General features: G+C 41.2%; 1 protein-coding gene across 2 annotated transcripts in view; it reads left to right on the forward strand.

Moving 5' to 3' along the window:
- The window catches only part of Pid1 (phosphotyrosine interaction domain containing 1), a 231,676-nt gene that overhangs the window by 88,367 nt on the left and 117,373 nt on the right, over positions 1–25,936 (forward strand). For both annotated transcript variants that reach the window (XM_027941954.2, XM_071619584.1), the window contains exon 2: positions 23,531–23,677. In XM_027941954.2, the coding sequence (XP_027797755.1) occupies positions 23,531–23,677 (147 nt within the window). The remainder of the gene's footprint in view (positions 1–23,530; positions 23,678–25,936) is intronic.

A 25,936-nucleotide genomic window follows, 5' to 3' on the forward strand; every position in this document is an offset into this window, starting at 1 on the left:
TTTGAATGCTTTATCCATGGTGATATCTGATTCAGAGGAATAGTTGGAGAAATGGCATCACTGTTACTTCCTGGCTGCACTGCCATGATTTGCTCTACGTAAGGTGCTATTAGATCTGATTTCAGAAGATATATACTAATAGGTACCTTTGATCTTATTATACCCCTGCCTCGGATCCTCATTGACTCTCATGGCAGAATGTGGAGTATTTTCTTTCATTACCTGATGCCTATCTGCTTTTTCTGGCATCTGCCTCTGCTGTCCACCTCTTGGTATGGGCTATTTCAGCCAGACTCTGCTACCTGCTGGTTTTCAATGACAGATTTGCTTCCTTCCCCTAGGTCTACTTCCTCCTAGGTCTTCATCTGTTAATGTCCTTTATCTCCCTTGACCTAGAAGGCCCTGTTCAGAAGATCAGTCCATAATGAAGCCTTCCTCTTGTCCTGTGATTCCAAACAGTGAATCACTTGGAGGTATTGCTAGAAGGGAGGTGCCTGGCCTCATTTCCAGAGTTTCTGATTCAAAGGTTTGAGGTAGGGTATGGAGACCTATACTGCAAGTCTGCAATACACACTCAGAGAACCACCATGTTAAAGGTTTTAAACTTTTTCTCTTAGTTACATTGACATTTCGGGGAATCACCACCTCCTCCCCAAAAGCCTTTTTGGTCACACTGCAAACATAATGCTGGCACATTCTCATTAAGCACTAATTATTTACCTAACGCCATCTATATGCACATAGGTTATGCACTTTAGATGGATTGCTAATTTCCAACAAACTACAATATTTATAACAGTTGAAATTGTATTAAACATAATTGAATGAGTTGACAGGAACCCCTGTCCTACTCATTGCCTAAGCTGTATCATTATAAACATCGATCACTTTTGGTACTCTAGAAAAAAATTAGATCATTTGAACTTTTTGCAAAGGCTGTAAAGCAGAGATTTAAAAGGCAAAGGGGATTTCAGATTTGAAACCTGTGTACAAAGTGCATGTGGTTGTAATTATTACATTTATTAGAACTACAGAAGATTTAGCCAGGCCCTCTGGCCTGGCTCCTGTGTTTGGTGCAGCCTGGGCTATGGTGGGTGGGTCCTGCAACTGGGTCTGTTGAGCAGAAGAGACTGCAAGGTGAGTCTGGGCAGATTGGGTTGTTTCCAAGCAAAGGTGCTTGTGGCTAAGGAGATTCCAGCCTCTTTTGTCACTTTGTGCTGCTTAGTTTGGGGCTAAATCCAGGACAAACAAATGACCTACACGCAGCTGCCTTTGCTTAAATCAGTTCAGCAAATTGCTGTCCTACAGCCAGATGAAATCTGGCATTTACTTTGTATCTAGTGACCTTTGCTTTTAGGAGAGTTAAAAAAAAGAAAAAGGAAAGGAAAGAAAATAAAAGCATGAACTCTTGCATGGTTGAGTTTTATTATAAGGTTGCGTTAGAGGGAAAATAGGATTTCTAATAGGTTAATAATGACAGTGGTCACCTCTTTATAAATGCTATACAAATTTAAGGATGTCTTTTCTTAAAGCTTCCTTTTGAATAGCTCCCCACCTCCAACTATTCTTTGAGGTTTTTTTGTTTTGTTTTGTTTTTGTATTTTCATTCCTCTATTTATCACTCCATTTTAACGGTTTAGCTCTGCAGTTTTGGATGTGAGGCGTTTTCCTAATGAAGCATGAGATGATCAGGAGGAGGAGCCCAGACATCTGCTAATGTCTTAGAAGGGAACAGAAGTGCATTGGCTGTTTCCTGAAAGCTCAGTAGGGCTGACAGGAGCCTCTGAGGTCCCCATCTGCAGGCCCCTCTGCAGGGACCAGCAGTCCTTGGCCAGTTTCCCTCCTGTGGGAACCCAGGACTTGCAGACCTTCTCTGTATGAACAGGGCGGACACAGAGCCACAGACTGAGCAGAGGCAGCCTTGAGATCAGGGGTGGAGGGAAGTGCTTGCTGATGGTCGTGGGGCCGAAGGGAGTGAGATTTTCACTGTCTCTTTTATCCACATGCAGCCTGGAGGGGTGACTAGTGAACAGCCAGCCATTAGAGGGTTCACATGCCATTTCCCTGGACCCGGTTTTCACATCTGACCTTTCCACAGAGGGTCCAATTTTGTGTGGGGCCTGGCTCTCCATGAAGTCAGACGGAGCCTCAGCCTGAGGTGAGCTTGGCTCTGCGTGATCAGCACAAGCGTCCTTGGTCCCTCCTCTCCTGACTCATGTCCAGGGTACATGGGTGGCTCCATTTCCTCTTTCACATCCTTTTCTGATTTCTTCTGACCACAAGAGATCCTTCCCTGCTCTAAATTTCTGGAGCACACATAGTCTCAGCCGTGTATTCTGGCTCTATCTATTTAACACTGAAATGGTAAAAATTAATTTCAATCTAGGTCATTTAAAAATGCCTTTATAAATAATAAAATGCATTTAATTGAATAAAATTAATGAATATACATAGATATGAATGAGCTGTTTTGATCATGGCCTATTGTAGAAAATGAACCATGGAATTTAGGGCATAGCTGCAAGAATTACAGTAACCAAAAAAGTCAGTTCTCCAATAAGACAAGAGGTGGGAAAATGAGATTATCATCAGCTAAAGATATTGCCCATTTTTTCCTAAAAAAAAAAAAAAAAAAAAAACAAAGAAAAAGAATTGAGGAAAATAAGCTAAAACCTTTACATACAACTATTTACTTGAAGTACCCTCTGAGGTCATTCTCTCTGTTTCATGCTAGACAATAGCGAAAGACTGCCAGAAGGGACACCCCATAGGAGAAGGCCATCTCAAGCTGCCCCCAGGACTGGCCTTCCCCTCTGTGATGTGGTTCTGCTGTGGTGCCTCTGCTGAGGATAGACAGCCCTGAGTGAGCTGCTACCTTTTCCCCTTTATTCTGCTAAAATAAAAACACGGTAGTAGAGGGACTTGAAAGAAATAATCAGTTGACTCTTAATTCAGTGAATATTCTGATCAGGGAAGAGGGAGGAAAACAGCCCTAGAGTCTGACTTGGCCTGCAGGGGAGGCTGGGGCTGAAGGGCACCCTCCTGGAGGGACCCTGGAAAAGGCAAGTGGTGGGCATGTTGACTTGGAGCTTGCGTGCGTGCAGGATAAATCATTTAACTTTGTTCCTCAGTTTTTTGTCTGTTTGCGGGGCTGGCCATGGAACCCAGGGCCTTGCGTGGGCCAGGCAAATGCTGTATCACTGAGCTGTATCCCCAGCCGTTTCCCCCACTTTTGACTTCTGCAAGGTGGCCTTTTGATTGTAGTATCCACCTGGAGGGGTGTGGTGAGCATTTCCTGAGACATGACACCTAAAATAGCCCTGGAGTCTCAGCTCAATAAATGCTATCAACACAAAGATGGTGAGAAGGATGGGGCAGCCTCAGAGGCTCAGCTGGGGAGTGGCTCCTGCTGGCCTCCTGATCATGTTTTCCTTATCACAATCAATAAAAGCCATCAGCACAATTTGCCCATTAATAAGTGGGTCACTCATGAAATGCGTCACTCAGTGAGATGAGAGAGATGAAAAGAAGAAATGCTAAATCAGGGGAAGAAAAGGAATTAAGAGGACGAGAAAAGCTCCCCTTTTCTCCCAAGAAAAAGACAAAACCAAAGAAAGAAAAATGGAAAAATAGCACTAACTGTCTTACTAATGAATACCGTTCACTACATAGTCATATACTTACTGCTGGTTCCGGAGTTCTTGCCCCATCTCAGGGCCTGGACTACCTGCTCTGTTTATTTTACCCACTTGATTGTTTTGCAGCCCTGTGAAGTTTAGATACTGTCTTGCTGGGCAACTGGCACTTGGGAGGTGAAGCAGACTCCCAAGTTCACGTATCTAGTAAGATGTGAACCAGGATTCAAACCCAGGCAACCTGAAGTGAACGGTTGTGTATGCACAGCCTCCTAATTTCATTTTTAACCAATTGGTCTGTACTACTGGGTTCTTTCTGGCTGGTGGTAGATATTTTTGCTTTCTTCTGTTATTGCATGATTAAGGAGAAAGCATATGAAAATGCTTCTCACATGAATGGAATATTCAGGGGCTTAGGGCTCATGCCCTGCAGTTCTCTTCTTCAGAGTAGGGTTGAATAAGACACTAATAGCAGCAGATGGCATAGTAGTTGTAGACATCCACTGAGAACTGTTGAAATTAGGCATGACTAATCTGTGGACTATGTTATAGGAAAAGATCGACTGTTATTAAGTGTCTTCGGCACTATTGGTGTCAACTAGAGTTTCTGAAACTTGCCAGAAAGTGGGCTTTTGAATTTGGGGACTTGGTTACCTAATAGAAATAACATACAGTGAAAGTCGTACTGGGAATGTGTGCTGAATCCAAGAATTGGAAAACATATGCCCCCGGGGAAAAGTCAGCGGGGTGTGTGACTGTGAGCCCAGGCAAATGGAACCAATTAATGTATGCTGGGCTGTGGACTTGAGGTTGTTTACTGAGCCCATTCACTGGTGGGGAGTCAAGTTTCTTTATCTTTCTTGTTGGTAATTTAATTTGCTAATTGCTGTTTTTTTTAAAGGTTGTAGGAACTTTGGACTCAACTGCAGAAATCCAGATTTTATGAGCATGTTGAATGCAACTAAGGAAATATAAAGTTGTTCTAAATTTATATGCTAACTATGCACCTGTTTTGAATTTGTTGCTTTGATAGATGTTACTTTTGGAATAAGTGCAGGAAGACTGGATTGTACTTGAGGCACAGGGTGGAAGGCAGGAGGTATCAAGATGGTGAAATCCATGGTAACAAATTATAAAATTTGAAAATCCTATTGGAACCCCTAGGGGATTTTATGGGAGAAGTTGCATCCAACTTTCTCACATCTACCTTTATGGCTGCAAATACAGCAAAGGGTTTTAGGAAGATATTTTTTCTCATAATTCTGAATCACAGTTTTGGGTGACCTGTGTTTGAGGTCAATATCTGATTGAATGTGGAGAACAGAGCAATGATAAGCAAATTTCTTGTTTGATTTTAGAGTAAAGATATTTTGTTTTAAACCACTGGTCTTCCAAACAGGATTGGTGTGGCCAGGGCGATGTGTATGAGCATTGCTTCCTCCTCTCAGCCCTTGGGATGTTGGCCTCCTGGCTGGGTGGGGCAGTTTGCCTGACATATGCATTTGAAAATATTTTCACTTGACTCAGTTCTGTTCTGAACTACTCTTTTGGGGGCTGTTTATTTTATTTATTATTTAAACGTATTTTAAGTGTTTTCTTGTTTCTTGCAAATGCAATGATGCTTTCATGGAAATTTTGTGATAGTCTTTATTTACAAGAGCATTGACTCAAAAACAAGTACAACTTTGCTTGAAAAATTACATTTAACAATAAAAAATAGGACCCCTAAGACCTTACTTAATGACTTAGCCACTTAAGAACTCCTTGTTTACCCAAAGTTTGCTCTAGTTTCTTGCTGTGGAGCACAGTCAGAAGGTGGAGAGGACCTGCTGTGTAATTTGGTAGCTTTGAGTAGGTTCCATGAGCATTGTGTTCCAGTTATTTATTGCTGTGTCACAAATCACCCTCAGGACAAGGACTCTAAACAGCAGTCATTTATTCTGTTCACAAATCTGCAGTTTGGACAGATCTTTGTGGGGCCGGGGGGCAGCTCAGTTGGCATTAAGAATCTGCTTTGAGATGACTGATTCCAGTTGGCAAGTTGGTGCTGGATGTCAGCAAGGAAGTGAGCAGAGTGGCATTCTGCATCTCCTTGGGGCTCTTTGAGCTTCCTAACAGCTTCCCTGGGATTCCAACACCGAGAGCTCCAAGAGACAGCAAGCAGAAGCTGTCGGTGTCTTCAGGGCTGAACCAGAAGGCACATAGACCCTTTCTCTTGCAGACATCTAAATCAGCCATAGATCACACTGGGCCTTTTGCCTTTGCCCCTATGAGCTGTTCACATTCACCCTGGACAGTTTGTACAGTGCTTCTCCAGTGTATAGTTCACTTTTTTTTCTTATGCATTTTCAACTACAGCAAAAATTCATTCTTGTGTAGTCCGGGCAGGGGCTGCAAATATAAAAACTTGGAAATTTCAACAGGAATATCTATACTAGAGAACACAGATGGACAGTTTATCTGTGTATTAAAATTTCATGGGTGGAGGTAGGCATTTGCGGGGGAACCACTGTCTAAGTAGGCTCTCCAAGGAGAACAAAGAATGTATGAAAATTTGAGAAACACTGCTTAACTTCCAGGCCAGATCTGCTGTCTTCTTTTCTGAAAGCTTCTCCCAACATAATTCTAAAAGTCACACTTGATCGATCATCTGCTTCTTATATGCATGCTGTGTGTTTCAGCTGGTTGTGACCTCCCTATTGTGACCTTGCCTGACCATGAGATGCTGGGTCCATGTGCCGTGGCACCTGTGGAATGCCCATAATCAATGCTTGCTGTGTTGAATTAAAATGGATTAAGGGACGGTTAGATTTTATCTTAGATTTGGGGTTTTCCAGAGATGGACCCTGAAGTGAGGAATTGAGTGCAAGTAGCTGTTTGTGTAGAGCAGGAAACACTGGTGGAGAGCAGGGATGTGGAGCAGGGGAGGGGAAAAAGCCAATGGAGGGGGCACTCTCAAGCCAGCTGCCAAGGAAAGTGAGTGGAGCACAATCCTGCAGGGAAATTCTCAGACACATAAACAAAACCAGCCCCTGTAACTCATAGTTGAATCTCCTGTAGGGCTGGGGTTCGGTATTTGCGCTGTAAAGTTCTCATACATTCACTGAGAGTTCTTAGGCTCTTCCATCCACGGCATCTGCCTTCTGTGATTTTGGAATGAATCTTGGGGCACACAGGTATGGGGAATCCAGAGGGCCAAGACCAGGGCATCTATAGTGTCCTCTAGAGACTTCCTTTGCAGTTTGAAATTAAAACAGTCTAAAGAAAGCAGACAAATGAGCTTTGTTTAAAAATGGGGGAACTCTGGTATTCTCAAAGTCAGAATCTCTGATTGAGATTTAGATTGAGATTTAGCTCCATGAAATCCGTGTGCCCTGCAGAGTGCCCGATTCACTAAACATGAGGATTAATGAATAAATGGTTGAATAAACCAGCGCTGGGATTTAAGAGGTGTGTTCTTTTTTTGTGTGTCAGTTCGTGAGAGATCAGAACAAGGAAGATGCAAGCTGCCTTATAATGAAACCTGACAAGTGTCAATTGCTGTTTGCACTCATGAACTCTCTTAGAAAGTAAACCCATTAACCACAAGGCAGAGTTCTTGCTGATTAGTGGCCTGGGCTGTTTATTGAACCATGGATATTTTTGTGACTGTGTAGCCTACAGTCAAGTTCAAGTCCACAGACTTCAGACAGCCCAGGCCAGCGCCTGCCCACTTCCATCGGTATTTAGTCCTGAGATGTTGGGTTCAGGTGTAGCAAAAACAAGTAATATTGGCTGGCAGTAGCTAGTGAGATGCCTGTGCTCAGGTGTGCTTGTGACCATGGAGAGTCCACCTGGTGAGCACCCTCCTTGCCTGGTAGGGGCTGAATCGTGTTAGTCTCCCATCCCACTAATCGTGTTAGTCTAATCATGTTAGTCTCTCCACTGCAACTGAATTTCATATATTTGGAGTTAGAGTTGTTAAAGAGGGACTCATGTTAAAAAAGAGGCCATTAGAGTGGGTCCTTATCCCCGACTGTTGTACTTATAAAAAAGGAAACTTGAACACAGATCCAGACAAACCAGGTGGGAGATGACATGCAACACACTGAGACAACAACTGAGTGTTTGCAGTGAGGAGGCTGTGAGCCAAGGAGTGCCGAGGGTTACTGTAGACACCAGAAGCTACAGCGGGTGAGCAAGGCTTCTCCCCTAGAGATATCCTGGACAGCGTGGCTCTGCTGACGCTTGATGTCCTACCTCTGGCCTCTAGAACCATTAGGCAAACCACCCAGGTTTTGATGCTCCGTGACAGCAGCTCTAGGAAACTAGTACTTCTTCCTCCTTCCCTCCTTTCCTTCCTTTGTGCCAAAGACTTTTCCAAAGAGTGGGCCCCCCTCTTCCTCCTGCTTTTTTAATGCATATTGAATTTATATAATATATATAATATTTTATATTCACTTGTGGATTCTCTCTGCACTGCACCCTTAAACCATTGGAAGGAGGGTAGAGAGGTGCTTCTTCGGATCCTAGGACCTTTTGACTATTACTGAACAGGGGGTTACTTTCCTCACTGAGATGGTTTGCTCTCTGTGTCATGCCAGTGGAAAGAGCTCTGTCATTGTGGTTTGTTGAGACCAGCATAGAGGGTGGCATGTCACATCCTAATCACCTGCCTGTTGCTGTATGTCATGTAGCAAGTGCAGAATGCTTTATATCCAAGGAAATTCTTGTGATTTCAGTGGACCCAAGTGTGGCCATTGGTCATGGTCCCCTTGACTGAGAGCTGTCAGCAACCTGTAGTGAATTTGGATATTTGGCTGTGGGTTCAGACCAGACTCATTGCTAAGATGGTCTTCAGAAAGGAGTAGAGCAGTCAAGGAGTAAAGGGAAGGAGGTGAGAAGAGAATAGTCACTGTGTAACAGTTTGAAAAACATTCTTCTTAAATTCCAAAGGTGTTGCTTATGCTCACTCACATATTCATTCACTGATTCATTAAAGTTTCCTTTACTGACTAGTGTGTGCCAGACACCTTGTTAGGCTGAAGGGATGTGAAGAAGAGACAGTATATAAACAATGCATTTAGGTGTCCCAGGAGCTATGCAAATACTAAGTATTGTATAAGGAATGATTCAGCCATGAGGTGGGGGAGGGGTTAGTTCTAGTTGCAGAAGAAGGTGAGAGATTTCAGAAGAGTCTTCCTAGATGGGATGCTAAACGATAGGACAATCAGCAAAATATTAGAGTTGCTGTGTCCCCAGCGTGGACAACTTTCACTCCTTGGTTTTAAACTCTCCTGAAGGTATCCTGTGTCACGAATGCATTCTGTCCTCTGTTGGTGACTTTGCAGCACAGATTTCTCCACTGAGCTCTTATTGAGGTGGCCCTGGCACACCAGAGCTTGGGCACATCACCTTCCCAAGCATTGGAAGCCTGAGGACAAAGTTATTTTTAGTTTCCTTTCAACCTGCCAAGATGATGTTCATTCCTTGCATTAACCAAAACATAGTCTTGCACAGGAATTTTGTCGAGCAAAAATGAAATAAAACAAAACCAAATGTATGTGTGGATATAGATGTACGTGTGTTTATAACATATACACATATGTGTTCTGTCCTATCGAGCAGAGTGTTCATAAACACTGTCGAGCCAAGCATTTCAAATCAGAACCACAAAGGTGCCCTTGGGGCTGTCCTTGGGGACCTGAATGAAGTCCTTTGAAGACATATGAGAAAGTCTTGGAATCTTAAATCATAGTATTTGGTATAGTTTCTAAATCTACGTTGTTTTGTCTTTTTCCGTTCTCTTACTCTGTTTTGTTTTTATTCTCTGCCTCACATCCTCACTTATTCCTCTGGAGCAAGAGAAGCAGCACTCAGGGTTTTTTCTCACTGTGCGCTTGCTTTGCTCAGGTCTTCAGAGACTGCTTTGTGTTTTGTGGAGCATGTGTGCAAAAGAGAGTGCCTTGGGTAGGCATCTACTCCATCCACTTGGTTACAAATAACTTAGGTCAAACTTTGCATGAAATTAATAGACATTGACTTTCTAAATGGTAGAAAATACAAATTAGCAAAAGGAAAGCAAGCAAAAAAAAAAAAAGAAAAGGAGAAAAACATTACATGCAATTCAACAACCAGGACATAGCTACTGTTAACACTTTGGTGTGTTTGCTGCATTTTTAAGTGTTTGTCCAGATTTAAGTGGCAGAAAAGGGGGAGGGGAAAAGAAGATGGATTTCTGGGTGCATTCACATGTGCCAGTTATTTTTCTCGGTATTTAGACTGGGGAAATGCTTCAGGATGTCAAGAGAATCTGGTCTGTGAAATCAGAATGCCTGAAAATGGGTCTGCCGTACTTTCCTCAGAGTGTTATTGGAAATGTGGATGTAGTTCACACACACGCATGTGCACACACACAAGCACACACACATGTATGTCAACTTTCCAGGAAGGGTACTACTGGCCTTGTTTTGTGATGAGACAGGTGGAACTTAGAGTATACACAACTTGACGCAGGTCAAATATTTTGACAGAGGAGTGAACCTAGCATTTTCTGGTGGTAAAGCCTTCCATTTAATTATGAGATCATGCTGTTTGTTACAAAATCAGGTCCATCATGCAGTTCTAAAGGATGAGGTGGCAGCTCCCGTGACTGCTCTGGACAGGTAGCAGAAGTGACCCAGGATGGAGTGCCAGTCATCCAATGCCTGGGGTTCTGGCTCTAGTTGTCCAGGAAAGTCTTATCCCTGGGTGACCTCAGACTTATCTCCTCCCTTCTCTGGGCTCTAGCATCCTCATCTGTGAAATGAGGGAGCTGAAAGTCGTCTGGAAGGTTACTTTTGTTCTTAGCATTCTGTGACTCTGGGTTCTTCCTGTAGAGTTGAGGGGTTCATATTCTCCATTTACTTGAGAGAGAAGCTGGGAGCAATGTGTACATCAAGAAAGGTGTCTGCGAAGGCAGATAGGAAGCTCCCCACACCCAGACAGTGGTCAGCATCCACAGAGACGTAAATATCTGAGTTGGAAAAAGGTGAGGTTAGGAAATTGTAGGTGATGTTCAAGTGGACATTTTATTTGTGTCTTAAGGACAAAGCATTCCTCAATGCACTTGTTTTTTTGCTGATTAAAAATATAAGTTTTACTATTGGCTTCTGTCTAGGTTGTAGAAGACTAGACAAAGCATCATCTTCATCTTACCAAGAAAAAGCCAGATAATTCACGGAATCATACCTTCTCTTAGACACAGTAAAGAGCTGGGGGATCATACTCTATCGCTGTAGCCTGCAAGAACATGGGGGCACCATGGTCCATAATCCAAGAGGATTAGAAAGATTCAGCTAAAATTATTTCAGTGGTCAATTGTGGGGTAACCTGGGAGGGTAGAGCAGCTTGTAGCTGGATACCCAAAAAGAGTTTTCACCAACTCACAGGCTTTTCCCAATTCACCACAACTGGGGAGAGATATTGGGAACCAGGACTCCAGATATTGGTGCAGGCTTAGAGGAGGGTGGTCACCACACACAAAGCCCCTCCTGGATTCTTCTCTCCGAAAGCAACGGGAGACTTTACAGCTGGGGTCAAGTGACAGGTTCTGTTGCCCTCTGGGTGTTAGGTACAAATCCACTGCAGTTTGTGCAAAGGAAAAGAAAACAAGTCCTCTACACCTGGGGCAATGGCAGGAAAACACCCTGGGCCAGACCTTTAGAGGTCTTCTCCACCTGGTGCCAAGTCAGGGTCACTGAGAAAGGCCCATCCTAGGACTAGAGGATACAACCTGCCAGAGGCTGAGATAGGACCAGGAGAACCCTCCCTTGCCCCAGGGTGAAAAGCCCCTAGTATTAAACATTCACAGTCAATCTTTTTGGAGAAGGTGAGAGCAAGGGGAGAGACCCTCTCTGCGTCACAGCGTAGAGGTGTGAGGGCAGAACTGGAATACTGAGACACCAGGAATATTGGGCAATATTGCAGTGGTATTAACCTCTCAAGGACAGGTTAATCTAGAGGAACCATAGCCCCAGATCAGCCTAATCCGACTAGATTTCCTTGACACCCCACGGCAATTATCCTGAGCAGAAGAGATGTGGTCATTTTCATGTAAAAGTGCTGGTCACCCCACAATTAAAATCCCCCCCCTCTCTCTCACACACACACACACACACATACACACACAGAGAGAAAGAGAGAAGAAAAAAATACCCATTTTGAAGATAAAAAAATCTATTAATGTAACAAAACTTGCAGATGCCTCAGATATGGAATTTAAAGTAATTTTGATTAGTGTATGAACTGTTCTAGTAGAAACAGTGGAGTGCATGCCTGCACATATGGACATATGGGGTTTTCAACAAAAAGAAACTATAAGAAATAGTCAAATGTAACTGTTATAGAAAACATGAACAATAGGAGCAATGCCAACAAGGTAGGAGAGATAAAGAAGGCATTTAAAGAGCTCATTAGTAGAGTTAATAGTCAAAGGAAAAGTAAGTGAACTTGAGTATAGACCAATAAAAGTTACCCAAACTGAAGCACAATGATAAAATATATATAAATAGATCTTTGGGACAACATTAAGTAGGATAACAGATATGTAATTAGAATCCTAGAAGGAGAAGAAAGAGAATAGGATAGAAGAAATATTGAAAATTGTTGGAAAATTTCCAAAAATAATGAAAGATATAAAATTACAGACCTACAGATCCAAGAGGCTCAGAGAACACTAAAGAGAAAAAGTACTGAAAAAGTCATACAGCTATACTCATATAGTATTTAAACAGTTGAAATCTAAAAACAAAAATTCTTGAAGGGTGTCAGAAAGAAAAGATGCATTACAGAGGGTCAAAAATAAGAATTATGGAAGATTTCTTGTCAAAAACTAGAATAATAAGCTTCAGTAGAATAATATCTTTATGATGCTAAAATATGAGCATGACTCAAATGCAAAATTAGCCTTAAAATATTGGTTGAAAACATACAAGTGATGCTTATCAATAATCTAAATAAAAACTCAGAAAGTCAAGAACTGTTTTCATTTTTTCAACTTTTCATTTTGAAAATACTTTACATTTTTTAAATGTCAAAAACAGTACAGAGAATTCCCAAGCTTCTTCACATGATCACATTTTATAATAGCAATAATAATGTAATAGTATAATAGCAATCATAATACAATAACAAAATCCAGGAAAGTGATATTGGCAAAATACTATTACATAATTTTCAGTCATTTTTCAAATTTTGTCGGTTGTCCCACTAAGCCATTTCTCTGGAATAGATGACAAATATGGTATTTGGTTGTCATGTCTCCTTAGTGTCTGATTGTGATGAGTTCTGTTATTCTCTCCTTTTTGTGACCTTAACATTTTGGAGGGTCCTGGACTATTATTCTTTACCTCTCAATTTGGGTTTGTCCGTATGTTTTAATGATTAAGTTCAGGTTATTCATTTTTGGCAAGGATTCTACAGAAGTGGTGCTGTGCCCTTCTTGGTGTACAGTGTCTAGAGAGAGAGTGTGTCATTGTTGGTGATGGTGGCTTTGGTCACTTGGTTAGGTCATGTCTCACAGATTTTGATTGGGTTTCTGTATTTCTCTTTATAAAATAAATATCTTCTGGAAAGAGTCTTTGAAACAATACAAATATCTTGATCTTCATCCTATTTTGTTTAGTAATTATAGCCTTAAACAGTGATTCACAAAATAAAACACAATATTCTGGTGTTAATGGTGACTTTAGCTTTCTGTTATGAGTTCCATATTTATTAAGTGTGATTGCTCTATAAGAAGTCTTTCTTCTTTCCTTTTCCTTTCTTTCCTCCATCATATCAAATTTGCTCATCAACCTATTCATGGGCTGTGATCCATAATTGTCCCTCAGATTGTACAATGTTGGCCACTGAGTGCTCCTTCAGGTTGCTGCCAGTATTCATTTGGCGTGTCCCCATCATTTTATGAGAACATTCTTAGTTTATGACTCAACAAGATGTTCTAGTTTCATCTTGTGCTTTCCTTGCCCCAGACTTAAACTCCACCATTTATCCACGCAGAAGGGCACTGACTATTAATGAGTATAAAATGTCAGCAATGGATTCTAAAGTCAGTCTAGAAGGACAAAATCCCCACAATCAAAATCTTACTTGGGAAACTCTTTAGGATCCTTCCAGAGATCAGGATTTGTTTCTTACTCTGTTCAGCTCAGTCATGTTTTCCTATAGCATGGAGCACCAGATGAAGCAGTTTGATTGGATCAAAGGGCGATATGAAATTGGCTTTTCCTCTGAAAAATAACTTTGCTACGGCAGCCCCTACACTTTCAAAGTACAGTTTGATTGTTTTGTATATTTGCATTCATTTATGAAACCATCACCATGGAGTCTGCTTTGTGTTCTTGGAGCTCCTCCCTGCATCCCCTGTTTCTAGGCCGTGACTGATCCACTTTTGGTCACTGTACATCAGTTTATGTTTCTTAGAACTTTATGTAAGTGGGGTTCTGCAGTATGTCTCTTTTTGTGCTTGTGCTCTCAGGGTGATTACGGATGATTCGTCCATGTTGTAGAACGTAACGGGAGCTTATTCCTTTCTGTTTTGATCCATGGTGTTCCCTTGAAAGGACATACCACAGTTTGTCTATCCATCTGTCTGACAAGGAGCATTCAACTTGTTTCAGTTTGTGGCTGTTGAAAACATAGCTGCTATGAACATTAGTGAGAAACTCTTTCATGGACATATACCTTCATTGCTGGAGTCTTAAAAACAATGGAGTTCTATGTATTGATCTCATATCCTTCGACCTTGCTGCCCTCCTGTATTAGCTCTAGTAGCTTTTCATTAACCTATGTTGGGTTAGTGGGGAATCTTAGATGATTACATTGTAAACACAGACAGTTGTACTTTTGCCTTCCGATATGGAGCCTTTTCTTTCTTTTGCTTGTCTTTTTGCCCTGGATAAAACCTCTAGAGCAGTATTGAACACAAAGAATACAATACTCACGTCACTGCCTGCTCATTTATAACACCTGTGTCGATTCAGGTAGGTTTCCACTAATTGGCTTATCTCCTCATTATAACTTTTATTTTCTTGCCATTTTGCATGCCCATTGATTCTTTTCAATGAAGGTGAGACATTTTGAAATTTTACCTTGCTGGGTGCAGGATATTTTTGTATTCCTATGATCATTCTTCAAGTTTGTATTGTCACTGTATCCTGTTGATTACTTGGAAACAATTTGATCCTTTTCCAGAATCTTCCTTCCAGATTTGAAGGGTGGGGCCAGAGTGGCACGAGGTCTAGTGCTAATGGTTCCTCACCCGAGAGCCTAGACTCTCCTGAGGATGCTACTCAAGGGCCAGACAGCTGAGTGTCTGCAGCCTGGCTGGTGTGAGCAGGCAATGTTAACCGGCCTGGAGAGCAACAGAACTCTAATCTCTAGTCCTTCCCAGAGGTTCTTTTCCAGCCTTGGTTGGTTTCCTTTCATTCATATGCTGATCAGTACTCAGATGAATATTTAAGAGGACCCTCTGGAGGCTCACAGAATCCTCTCTCTGTGCAGTGCCCCTCTTTGTCTTCCTGCTTTCATCTCTGTCCTCTTAGCTCAGGAGTCTGCTGGGCCCTGCCTTTGTGTCTCCTCCCTGCACAGTGGCCTTCAGACTCTTTCAAGGCAGTGAGCTGGGCAGTTGAATGGCTTACATCATTTGTTTTATGTCTCTCATGGACTGCTGGCCTTGTTGCCTGACACCCAGGGCCTCACAAACTGTCATTGCCTAAGTTTTCTCAAGTTTTATTGTTTTCAGTGAGGGTCACTCTGGTTTCTATTAATGCATGTTCCTTAAAAGCAGAAGAAAAACCTACTGATCTTTATCAGTTAAATTATATTCAGTGCCACAAGATATACCACCAGGGGCAAGTAGGAATCAGTGATTAGAGAAGCGGAAATTCTTCAGTGTTTCTTCCAGTCTCATAGTCATTGAGTGAGGGACAGACGTGTTCGCCTATTGATGTTATTGCTCTTGTCTATCATTCCCTTACTTACACTCTCTGGGTTGAATTTTTATAATTTAAATATTAGCATGATTTAATTCAGCCGTACTTAATTTTTCTGCCTCTTGAGTGGGTAAAGTTTTTGTTCTGTGCTTGTAGCCTTTGTTGTTTTACATCAGGAATTGCGAATTTGCGTGCCTATGAGGGTCAACCAAATAATCAATAGTAGTAAATTTGGAAAGATATGATATGACTACTAAAAAAAGCCACTGGCAGTTATTATAGAAGAGAAAACTTGCTTTTTGGGCAGAAGGAGACTATGATCTATGGCTGAAGAAACCCCAGGTCAGTAGGGACAATTTAAACAATCAGCAGGAGATGATTATTGCCTTGAGAAATGCAGGTTAATTTTGCACTTCTGATTTTTCAAGATAAGTGGAAATGCATATTTTTAATAATATATATATATCTCGAAGTTTTTAATACTACCTACATTTTAATCATAAAGCAATCTGTGAATCAAATAAAACATACCTATAGTCCAGATATACCTTCGAACTGATAGCTTGCAACCCATATTTAACAATAGGTCATTTAACTGTTCCCAATTAGAAAAGTAGAAAAATACTATTTATGAATAGAAAAATAGTTAGAAGATAACAGAAACTACTTAAGCTAGAGAAGCTGCATATTTATTTATTTTTGTTTTTAATCTGAAACATACATACATAGACACACACAGACATAGTAGTACACATTCACACATAGTAGTCTCCCCTTATTGTGGTTTCACTCTCTGCAGTGTCAGTTACCCACAGGCAACAACATTCCAAAAGTATTAAGTGGAAAATTTAAGAAATCAACAATTAATGTCTTAAATTATACTTCATTCTGAGTAGCATGATGAACTTTGGTGCTGTCCTATTCTGTCCCACCAGGAAATGAATGATTCATCTTCCTGTGTATCCATGCTGCATTTGCTACCTGCTCTTTATTCACTTAGAAGTCATTACAATTATCAACTGGACTGTTGCAGTATAACAGTGGTCTTGTTTTATAAGCAATGGTCCCAAAGTGCAAGAGTAGTGATGCTAACCCGGGCACGGTGGTGCATGCTTTTCATCCCAGCTACATGAGAGACTGAGGCAGGAGGATCTCAAGTTTGAAGCCAACCTTGGCAGTTTAGTGAACCCCCATCTCAACATAGAAAAATAATTTTTAAAAAGAGGGGGTTGGAGATGGAGGTGTAGCTCAGTAGTAGAGGACCCCTGGGTTCAATCCACAGAACTGCAAGAAGGAAGGAAGGAAGGAAGGAAGGAAGGAGGGAGGGAGGGAGGAAGGGAGGGAGGGAAGTGATGTTAGCAACTCAGAAATTCTGAAGGGACACCATAAAATGCTTCCTGTAAGTGCAAAGGTGAAAAGCACAATAAAATATTTTGAGAGAGAGACAACATTCATATAACATTTATTACAGTGTATTGTTGTACTTGTCCTGCTTTGTTGCTAGTTTTTGTTTTGTTTGTTTCGTGGTGCTAGGGATGGAACCCAGGAGTACTCTACCACTGAGCTGTTCCCCCAGCACTTTTCAGCTTTTTATTTTGAGACAGGGGCTTGCTAAATTCCTAAGGTTGGCCTTGAACTTGTGATCTTCCTGCCTCAGCCTCCTTAGTCATTGGGGTTACAGGTGTGCACCACCATGACTGGCTCTTATTATTAGTTATTATTGTTAATCTCTTCCTCTTCCTAATCTATCAATTAAACTTTATCATAGGCATATATATACAGAAAAAGCTCAGTATATTCAGGGTTCAGTATTATCTGCAGTTTCAAGCATCCACAAGGTTACTTGGAATATATCCTATGTGAACAAGAGAGAGGTTATGTATATACAACTATAATTAAATGTGTGTTGGTGAAAAAATATGTATATGCTTATTTATTTATGCTTATTTAAATATATATGCTTGTAAGTATATATACATATGGCTATTATATGTGCTTATTTATTTAAAATACATATGCTAATTTACATTTTGATAGACATATACTTAACATACATGCACACCCCTGAGTGAATGAGCCCTCCACATGCCCTAGGGTTTTCCTGTGTTTCTTGGACTGGCATGAAGATATTTTTGTGCCTCTCCCATGTGATCTCTTGAGAGAATCTGTGATGTTGAAAAAGAAAAAAGCCTCCATAATAAAAACTGCATGAAAAAAATTTTGGTATGTGAATGTTAAATATTTTCACTTAGTTTATCCACAGCTATCTTTTTAATAGATATAGACAATCTATAGTCATATAGAGTTTATATGTAGATAATGTCAATTATCTTGAAAATTTTTTGAATAAGCCAGTTAACTAGAATGCTTTGCAGCAAGACGGTAAATGGCAAATTCATGTAGATCTTTTTTCTCTGTAACTACTAGGTTGATAAACTACATTAAAAATTAATTCTTGAAATCAAGTGGTTCAGTTTTGTGTATGCGTCCTAGATTTTGGGAAATCATCCAACCCTGCTTTACTTTTAAAAAGGATACAAACAAATACACAAACAAAACCCTTTGCATTAAAAATGTTCAAATAAAAGCTGAATTTAATAGCCAAATGTTCTTTTATTCACTCAAAATGAGTTTGTTATATGCAAACTGGTTTCTGTTTAACAATTTTTCCTTTTATGCTGTTTTCTGAAAACACTAGAACAACCACTTAAAAGTAAAAATCTAAGAATTTAAGTGTTAAAATATAAGCTAAATATCTTCTTAAAGGTCCCTCCCAAAAGAGTATCACCATTGTTCCTTTTCTCATATTTGGGGCCTGAACATACCTTCTACAAAATAATTGGTATAAAATGTAAGAAAAGCACAAGTGAGATTCATTAATTCTTGCATACCCCCTAAGTAATAAAATCAAATGTAGTAATAAGTGGAATGTCAAAGCCCTACTGATTTTTGTGCACTTGTACAAATTAACATTTTTCGGGGGTGCTGAAGTTTTTCATTAATGTGATTCACCCACTTGTTCCTTGTGGTTCTCTTCCGAAGAGCATTTGCAATATTTTTGGAGCTTGATGAGGGCATTACTGAATCAGTAATTTGCAAGTTACAACTGACCATTATAGTCAGCCTTCAAGATGCAATGATGGGCAAAAGATTAAAATTTTAATGCTTTCTGTCTAATTTGAGTGAGGATAATGTTCCAGTTATTTTATAAAAAGGGAAGCAGGATTTGACTTCCAAAGATGCTTTATATTTTGGATACGGAATCAATACAAAGGTGAGATACACCCAATTTGAATTGGTAAAATATGTAAATCTCCGCCTGCTAAACTGTCAGAGATTAATGTCTGAATAGCAGTAGGAAGCAGAGCCAACTGTAAAATTATACAGGGCATGGCGATTACCCCATCGCATAATGGGGTTTGATTTAGAGGCTCTATTTTGGGTTCACACATAAAGCACCAAATGCAGAAAGCTGAGCTTTGTTTAATTTGTCCAGGGCAGCGCTCTAATTTTCTACAACATTATTCACTTCCCTTTAAGAATGAATAACACATTTTCTTTATGGAATTCTGTGCGTCTTTGATTTGGGAGCAGTGGCTTTCCTTAAGCTCCCTTACTCCATTCCTCTTTTGTTGCTCTTGTATAATGCAACTGAATTGGGTTCCTTTAAGTTGCCTTATTTTGATTGTACTGTTTCTGTAAAGAACAAGCCATATCATTTTGGACATGGGATAGTGTAGTATTGTAGAGTTGACAGATTGGAGAAAATCGAGGCCCAGGAAACATGAGGCCCTGTGGCTCTGGCAGAGCTGGGTTTCACTTCTGGGTCTTTGTAACCCAAGTTAGAGCACTTGCCACCTAAATTAGGGGTCACTGCAGGTACATTGTGTGGCCTTCTCTGAAGACTTGAAACTCATCTCCCCTAGGCAGCAGCTCTGAGGGCTTTATCTTAGACATGAATAACCTGAGGATTATGCTACCTACTTGAGATTATTACTGGGTACTTTATCATTAAGGCTTTACTTGTTCAAATAAGTACAAGATTCACTTATTTTTTTTAAAAGATAAGGTTAACTCACATTTCTACAGTTTAAAGTCGATGAAGTCCTCTTACAATTTTTTGATAGTGACTACGTTTTATTTTCACAGGTTATTTTTCATTGCAAGTAGTTTATATTGATAGACTCTTAGTTGAAAGGATCATATGCCTAACTCCAGCTTGCGTAAGCAAAAGGGAACATACTGGTTCACATTCTAAGTGTGCCCATGGATGGACCCACCTCAGACACAGCTGGATCCAGGGGCTCAATGGTGTCTGGCTGGGTTTCTCTGTTTCTCAGCTTCCCCTTTGGTGGTCTCAGTCTCAGACTGAATTTGAAGAGTAGGAAAGTCAGCAGCTCAGGACTCACACCCCTCAGTGTATACGTTGATCTCCCAGGAGGACAGCGGTAGTTGGCCAATCTTGAGTTGCCTCTGAACCAGTGCCTTTGGGCAGGGACAGGAGGCACTCAGTTGGTCAGCCTGTGTCACATATTCTTTGGGTCATAATACCAGGGGCAGGGAACCTCATTCCACAATGCAGCATAGAATGGCAGAGAAGTTTCCCACAGGAAGGGATCAGGAGAATGTTCTTGTCAGAAATATTTCCAACTCTTGTCCTTGTACTACCAAACACTTATGATAGCAAACTGGTTACATCCAATGTTAATTTGCTATAAAAGATGTCTTATTACAGCCATGGCAACTCATCATGTAATCTACATTTTATTTCATCTGTTACCTTTCCATTTTCATAGGGGGCAAAAAAGATAAAAGCATCAAAGTGAAAAAAACTTAAAGAAATCATTTCCTGTATTTTACTTTTATGTATTATCTTAGCCTCTCTTATTAGCTGTCCTAAAGAACTCTCCCAGACATGTGGCTCCCTCTCACCATCAGGAGGAACCCTTCCATGCAGAGACTAACATTTGATTTCTGCTCTAGCTGTGCCTGCAACCATACCTGGGTCCACGTAGTTGTTTGGGAAAGGTGGGTGGATGCACAGGTGAGCAATGGCTGGGGAAGCTGGGCTCTGAACAGCTAGGCAGGTGACGTTGTGTAACATGTCACGCAGAGGTGGAATTTGAACTTCTTTATTTTCTTCTCCACAATTAAGGCTTTTTTTTCCTTTCTTTTAACTATTTATTTCTTTTAGTTGGCTCCTGTCAAGTAATCAAGGGGGCAGGATGTGTGCTAGCCCACAACTTCCAGTCTCTGTGTGCTTGGGGCTGAGTAAGTGGCTGTGGAATTTGGTCCAATAATTGGACAATGATGATAGGAGACAATCTCAGAACTTATGGGCAGTGTGGGCATCCACCCTCTTGAGAAGGGTGCTGTTTTCAGAGTCCTTTTCAGGAATTTACTTCCTGGCAGAAGTCTGACCTAGATGACCCGTGGTTTCACATTCCTCTTGTTGACTCAGGACCATGTCCCTACTTGTCTTTCCAACTGCTCCCTCCTTACTCTTACTCACCCACTGGCCCTAGTTGCTCTCTCACAGAGGCCGATCACCTTCAGCTCTCACTCTCAGTGATCCACATGGCTCCTCCCAAGCATGCACACCACTTTGCACTCCAAACTCACATCCTCCATCGGAAAGAAATTCAATTAACAGCAAAGCAGAAGCTTCCAGATTCATAAGATGACTTGCCCTTCCTCCATCGCCTCCTTCTTTCCTGCTTGCCCCCACCCTGGCTCCCAGTGCCTTATTAACAAACCAATTCTCTGGGGAATGTAAGAGCAAGTTGCTTTCCCATTTGAAAAGTATCAGAGCTGGCAACTTTGTTTCCTAAAAGGTAGTTATGTCCATCAAAGTTCAACCAGAGAGAAACAGAACTACATGAAGATTTACAGCAAGCTGGCTACAGAGGTGCATGCCTGTCATCCCAGTGGCTCAGGAGGCTGAGGCAGGAGGATCATGAGTTCAAAAACAGCCTCAACAAAAGCAAGGTGCTAAGCAACTCAGTGAGACCCTGTCTCTAGAGAAAACACAAAATAGGGCTGGGGATGTGGCTCAGTGGTCGAGAGCCCCTGAGTTCAATACCTAGTACACTGCTCCCTACCACAAAAAAGATGTATATAAAGAGATTTTTTTTTCTTTTTTTTAAGGAACTGGCCTATGTGATTGTGGGAGCTGATTAGGTAAATTTGAAAACAAAATTGAAGGCAGAGTATCTCAAAATTAAAAAAAAAAAATTAAAAAAGGACTGGGGATGTGGTTCCTGGGTTCAGTTGCCACATACATAAAAACAAAATCAGTGTCTTCTATTTGAAACAAAGAAAGAAACAAAAACCTTCTATGAAATGGTCTAAAACATAAAGCCTTTCCTTTTTCCATGAATCTCTTTCTGGAAAAGTCACAGCATTGTTTTCAGTGCAAGTGGCGGCCTGACTCAAGAAAGCAATGTGGGCGGGGAAGGATAGGAAGGATTCCTTCCTCATCTTGCTTCTTAGTACACAATTGACTTCTTCCTGCATTTGGAGAAAGTTCTGGTCACCCAGTGTGGCATCTAGGGGCTCTGGGTGCCCCTCCTTTCTCAGTCACAGGCTTCTCATGCTGACCTTGCATTCATCTTGACTCTTACTGGCTTCCTACCTGCCATGGGTCTATCGGTATTCTATCACTGATGCAAACGGGTGGCAAGAATGGGAAGGTGCAAACGGTGAATATCTCCTTGACTCATAGATGTGTTCCATTGTCCATTAGACCTCACTTGCAACACACAAGTTCAGTGATGAAATTATTCAGAAATTTCAGAAAGTGACATTGAGCCAAAAGCATTAAACTAAGCCTGGAGCCCTTCTGAGTGTGAGGCTGTCCTAGAATGGGACTCTGTGAGTGCAAAGGGTGTGTTAAGCCAAGTGTGTGCACACACATGCATATCTGTTTGTGTGTGTTTGTGAGAATGCACATGTGCTCTTTCAGATAATGTTGACAAGAGGTGACATTTGATCAGGGAGCAAGGAAAATAAGGTTTGCAAATACCTAGGGGCAGGAGCAGCATGTTCAGAGACCCCCAAGGTTAATTCTTGGAAGAATGAGGAAGTCACAGTGGCTGGATCCACAAATGAGAGTGGAAGGGATGGGAGATGAATATAGAGGGACAGTGGGTTTCTGCATTACTGATGGCCTCAAAGGCCAAGAACTTAGGAGTTTTCCATGAAGATATGGGAAGACTTGGGAGAGTGTGAGCAGAGATGTGGCATTCAACGTTTGTGGTTGAGTAGGATATTCTCTGGATGGCAGTGGTCACCAAAGGGACAAAGTTAGAAGTGATGGGACCAGTGTGAATGCTATAATAATAAACCAAGCAATGATGCAGTCTTGGACAGGGTAGCATAGACATGAGTAACTCAGTGTAGCTGGATTCAGGGCATACTTCAAAACAGTGCCACCAAAAGATACTTACCTAAGATCATGGCCCCAGGACATCATATTATTTAATCTAATGAGAAGTAATGAATTCTTGAAGTTCTACAGCCAGTGCATGCAAGAGCTGGGGACAGCAGAGAGCTGCTTCACCTGTTCTTCTCCTCCTGTGATCCCTGTGGACTTTCCCAAACAGCTCTGCACCATCCCCTTCTGATCATCTTCACTGGTGTGGCTGAATCTACCTGAATTACCTCTTTAGGAATTCATCCATACGACACCTTCGAAAATCTCCTCTGGACCATAAGGTCCTTGGTGCAGATGGTCTCTGCTTAGGGATGGCTCTCTCTCAGTTTTACTTTAGTAGCAACCTGACTGGATTTTGCCCTCTCCATTTAATTAATATTTCTTGGCCTTGCTCACTAAAACAGAGATAATAGGACAAAGATTTTGCTACTAAGTTCGACATACAGTTGCTCCACATGCAAGTCCAAGCTGCTTACGTGTATGTGGCTTATTTTCCTGTCTTTCAGCACTTTCAGACCATGCTGAAGTCTAAATTGAATGTCCTCACACTGAAGAAGGAACCTCTCCCAGCTGTCATCTTCCATGAGCCGGAGGCCATCGAGCTGTGCACCACCACACCCCTGATGAAGGCCAGGACTCACAGTGGCTGCAAGGTATGGGCATGTGGCCAACAGGGCTTCTCTTGGTGGGACAGGCTCAAGCACGTGTGGCTTTGAGTCTCTTGTCTCACAAGGTAGCCATTTTTAAGAATGCAAATATTAAACAACTAGCAAGACAAGCTCATTGAGTGATGGTAGTATGAATTCATATCCTGCTTTGTTTTTCTTAATAATGTAAATGCTCTTTATTGTTTTGGTCATTTGGGGGGCACACATGAAAAACAGGTCTTGGTGTTTGTGAATACAATGATTTTCTTGCTGTACTTTCTCTAGCTGTATGGAACTTAGGGCTTTGCAAGGGAAATTTAATCTTTAAGGGTAATTCCTCCCTTTGTATTTGCAAACTGAATAAAGCATATCATAAAGAATGAAAACACCAAAACCCCAAAATCAAAAAAAAAAAAAAGTTTCCCCACATTTGTACTCTCAGAGTCCTTTGGTGTAATTTTGCATTTTTGCTTTGCTTCAGCTCTCAAAATCTGTACAAATATTCATGCCTCAATATTCATACAAAGGCATTTTTCATTTATGGAAACTATAATGCTGACATGGAAACAAAACTGGAATATGAAATGTATAATTCTGGTGGGCTTTTGGATTCTTCCTCATAAGTTTTTCTTTCTTGTTTGTGATGGTGAATAGCAATTGGTTTAGAGATAACAAAGAAAATATGTTTTATGCATATTCTTTCATCAGAAATTTGTTCTGAATGATGAAAATATAATAGGGGGCAATGAGAATACATGATTGCACGTGGATTTCTTTTCAGCTTTGCAGATACACTCCTTTCCTTATTCTTATTGTTGGGGAAGCAGGTCTGGAATAGTGGGGATCAGTTGGAGCCCCTCCCTCTTGGGTGATGATGGAGGGCCTGAAGCCTCTCACACATCCATCTGCCTCAGACTTGCTAGGCATCTGCTTTCTGCTAGGCACTGTGGCACAGTGTGAGCAAGACCCACAGCAATTTTATGAAGTTTACCTGATAATTGTAAAATGGGAGGAGAGCCAGCGTGAAGAACTTGTGGAAACAGAACAGGGGATGCTCATTTTCTCAGGCAGAAATGGTCTTGGAATGGAGAGGAATGGGCCTGGGTACCTGGGAAGTTGAGAAAAGTGGTGGGTGGGTGGGGTTGGGAAGCCTTGTGGTCAAGGACTTTGCTCTATCTATAGTGAGGAGTCAGGCAAGTGACATCTGACTCCATTTCAAGAAGCTATTTTAATAGTATCCCTGATAAGGTTAAGCTAATAACTCAGGTGCCCGGAGCAGCTGCCAGTGGGTCAGTTTTAAAAGAGGAGAGTGAGTCCACAGAACTGGCCTTAGGTCCTTTGTTTAATGCTTTCAGTGAATTGATGACTTAAAGGTATAAGGAAAAAGTGCTTTCCTTTGGAAAGTGGTACAAGATCAGATTTGCTGTAGATCCTTTAGAAGACTGACCCATGTCATTTTGAATCCTGTTCCTATTAGGGAAATGGAGCCTCAAAGTAAGAACTCAGCAGGGACAAATACAAGGAAGGGAGGTTAATTGGATGAAGCCTACCAAGTGTGTTTTAAAAATTAAAAAAAAAATAGTTAACAGAATAAAAAGACCTAAAATCTAATCCACATAGGAAATTATGAATATGTGTTCACATGAAGACAGATTTGCTAGGAGCACAAAATCAGTGCTTTAGAGTTTAGGATTCAAGAGCTATTTTTTTTTCTGTGTACTGCCTTAGGTTGTGCTCATTTATATTATGTCTAAAAGGACATTGAAACAAGAGAAGGAATTCAGGATAGCATGCCAAAGAGGGCAGGGGTTGCGCTGGAGTCAGTCTGTGTGGCCACAAGGCAAGGGAACTGGGCACTGATTGCAGCTGGACACAGGGAAGGACTTCAGCATTCAAGGTGAAAAACACATTTCACCAGGCTGTAAAAAATTTATGAACTCTCCATCCCTAGAAATCATCAAGAGGAGGTGCCTGCAGGCATGGATAATCATAATGCCAGAGTTGGGGATCCACGCCAGTGCCTCTCAAGGTCCTATCCAGCATGATCATTCTATCCGAAGGAAGAAAATCTGCAAAATGTGCAATTCTTCAAATTGGATACAATCAACTTTAGACCTTCAGATTTTAACTGTAAAAATGGACAGGAGTTGCATGCATCCTTTCATTTTTAAGGACACGATCACATTTGTGTTGATCTTTTGTTAGGAAAAAAAAGAAAAGAAAGATCTTCAAACCAATCCATTTTTATTTAAAATCCTTAGACCT

Source organism: Marmota flaviventris, chromosome 11 (assembly GCF_047511675.1).
Source record: "Marmota flaviventris isolate mMarFla1 chromosome 11, mMarFla1.hap1, whole genome shotgun sequence".
Lineage (NCBI taxonomy): Eukaryota > Metazoa > Chordata > Mammalia > Rodentia > Sciuridae > Marmota > Marmota flaviventris.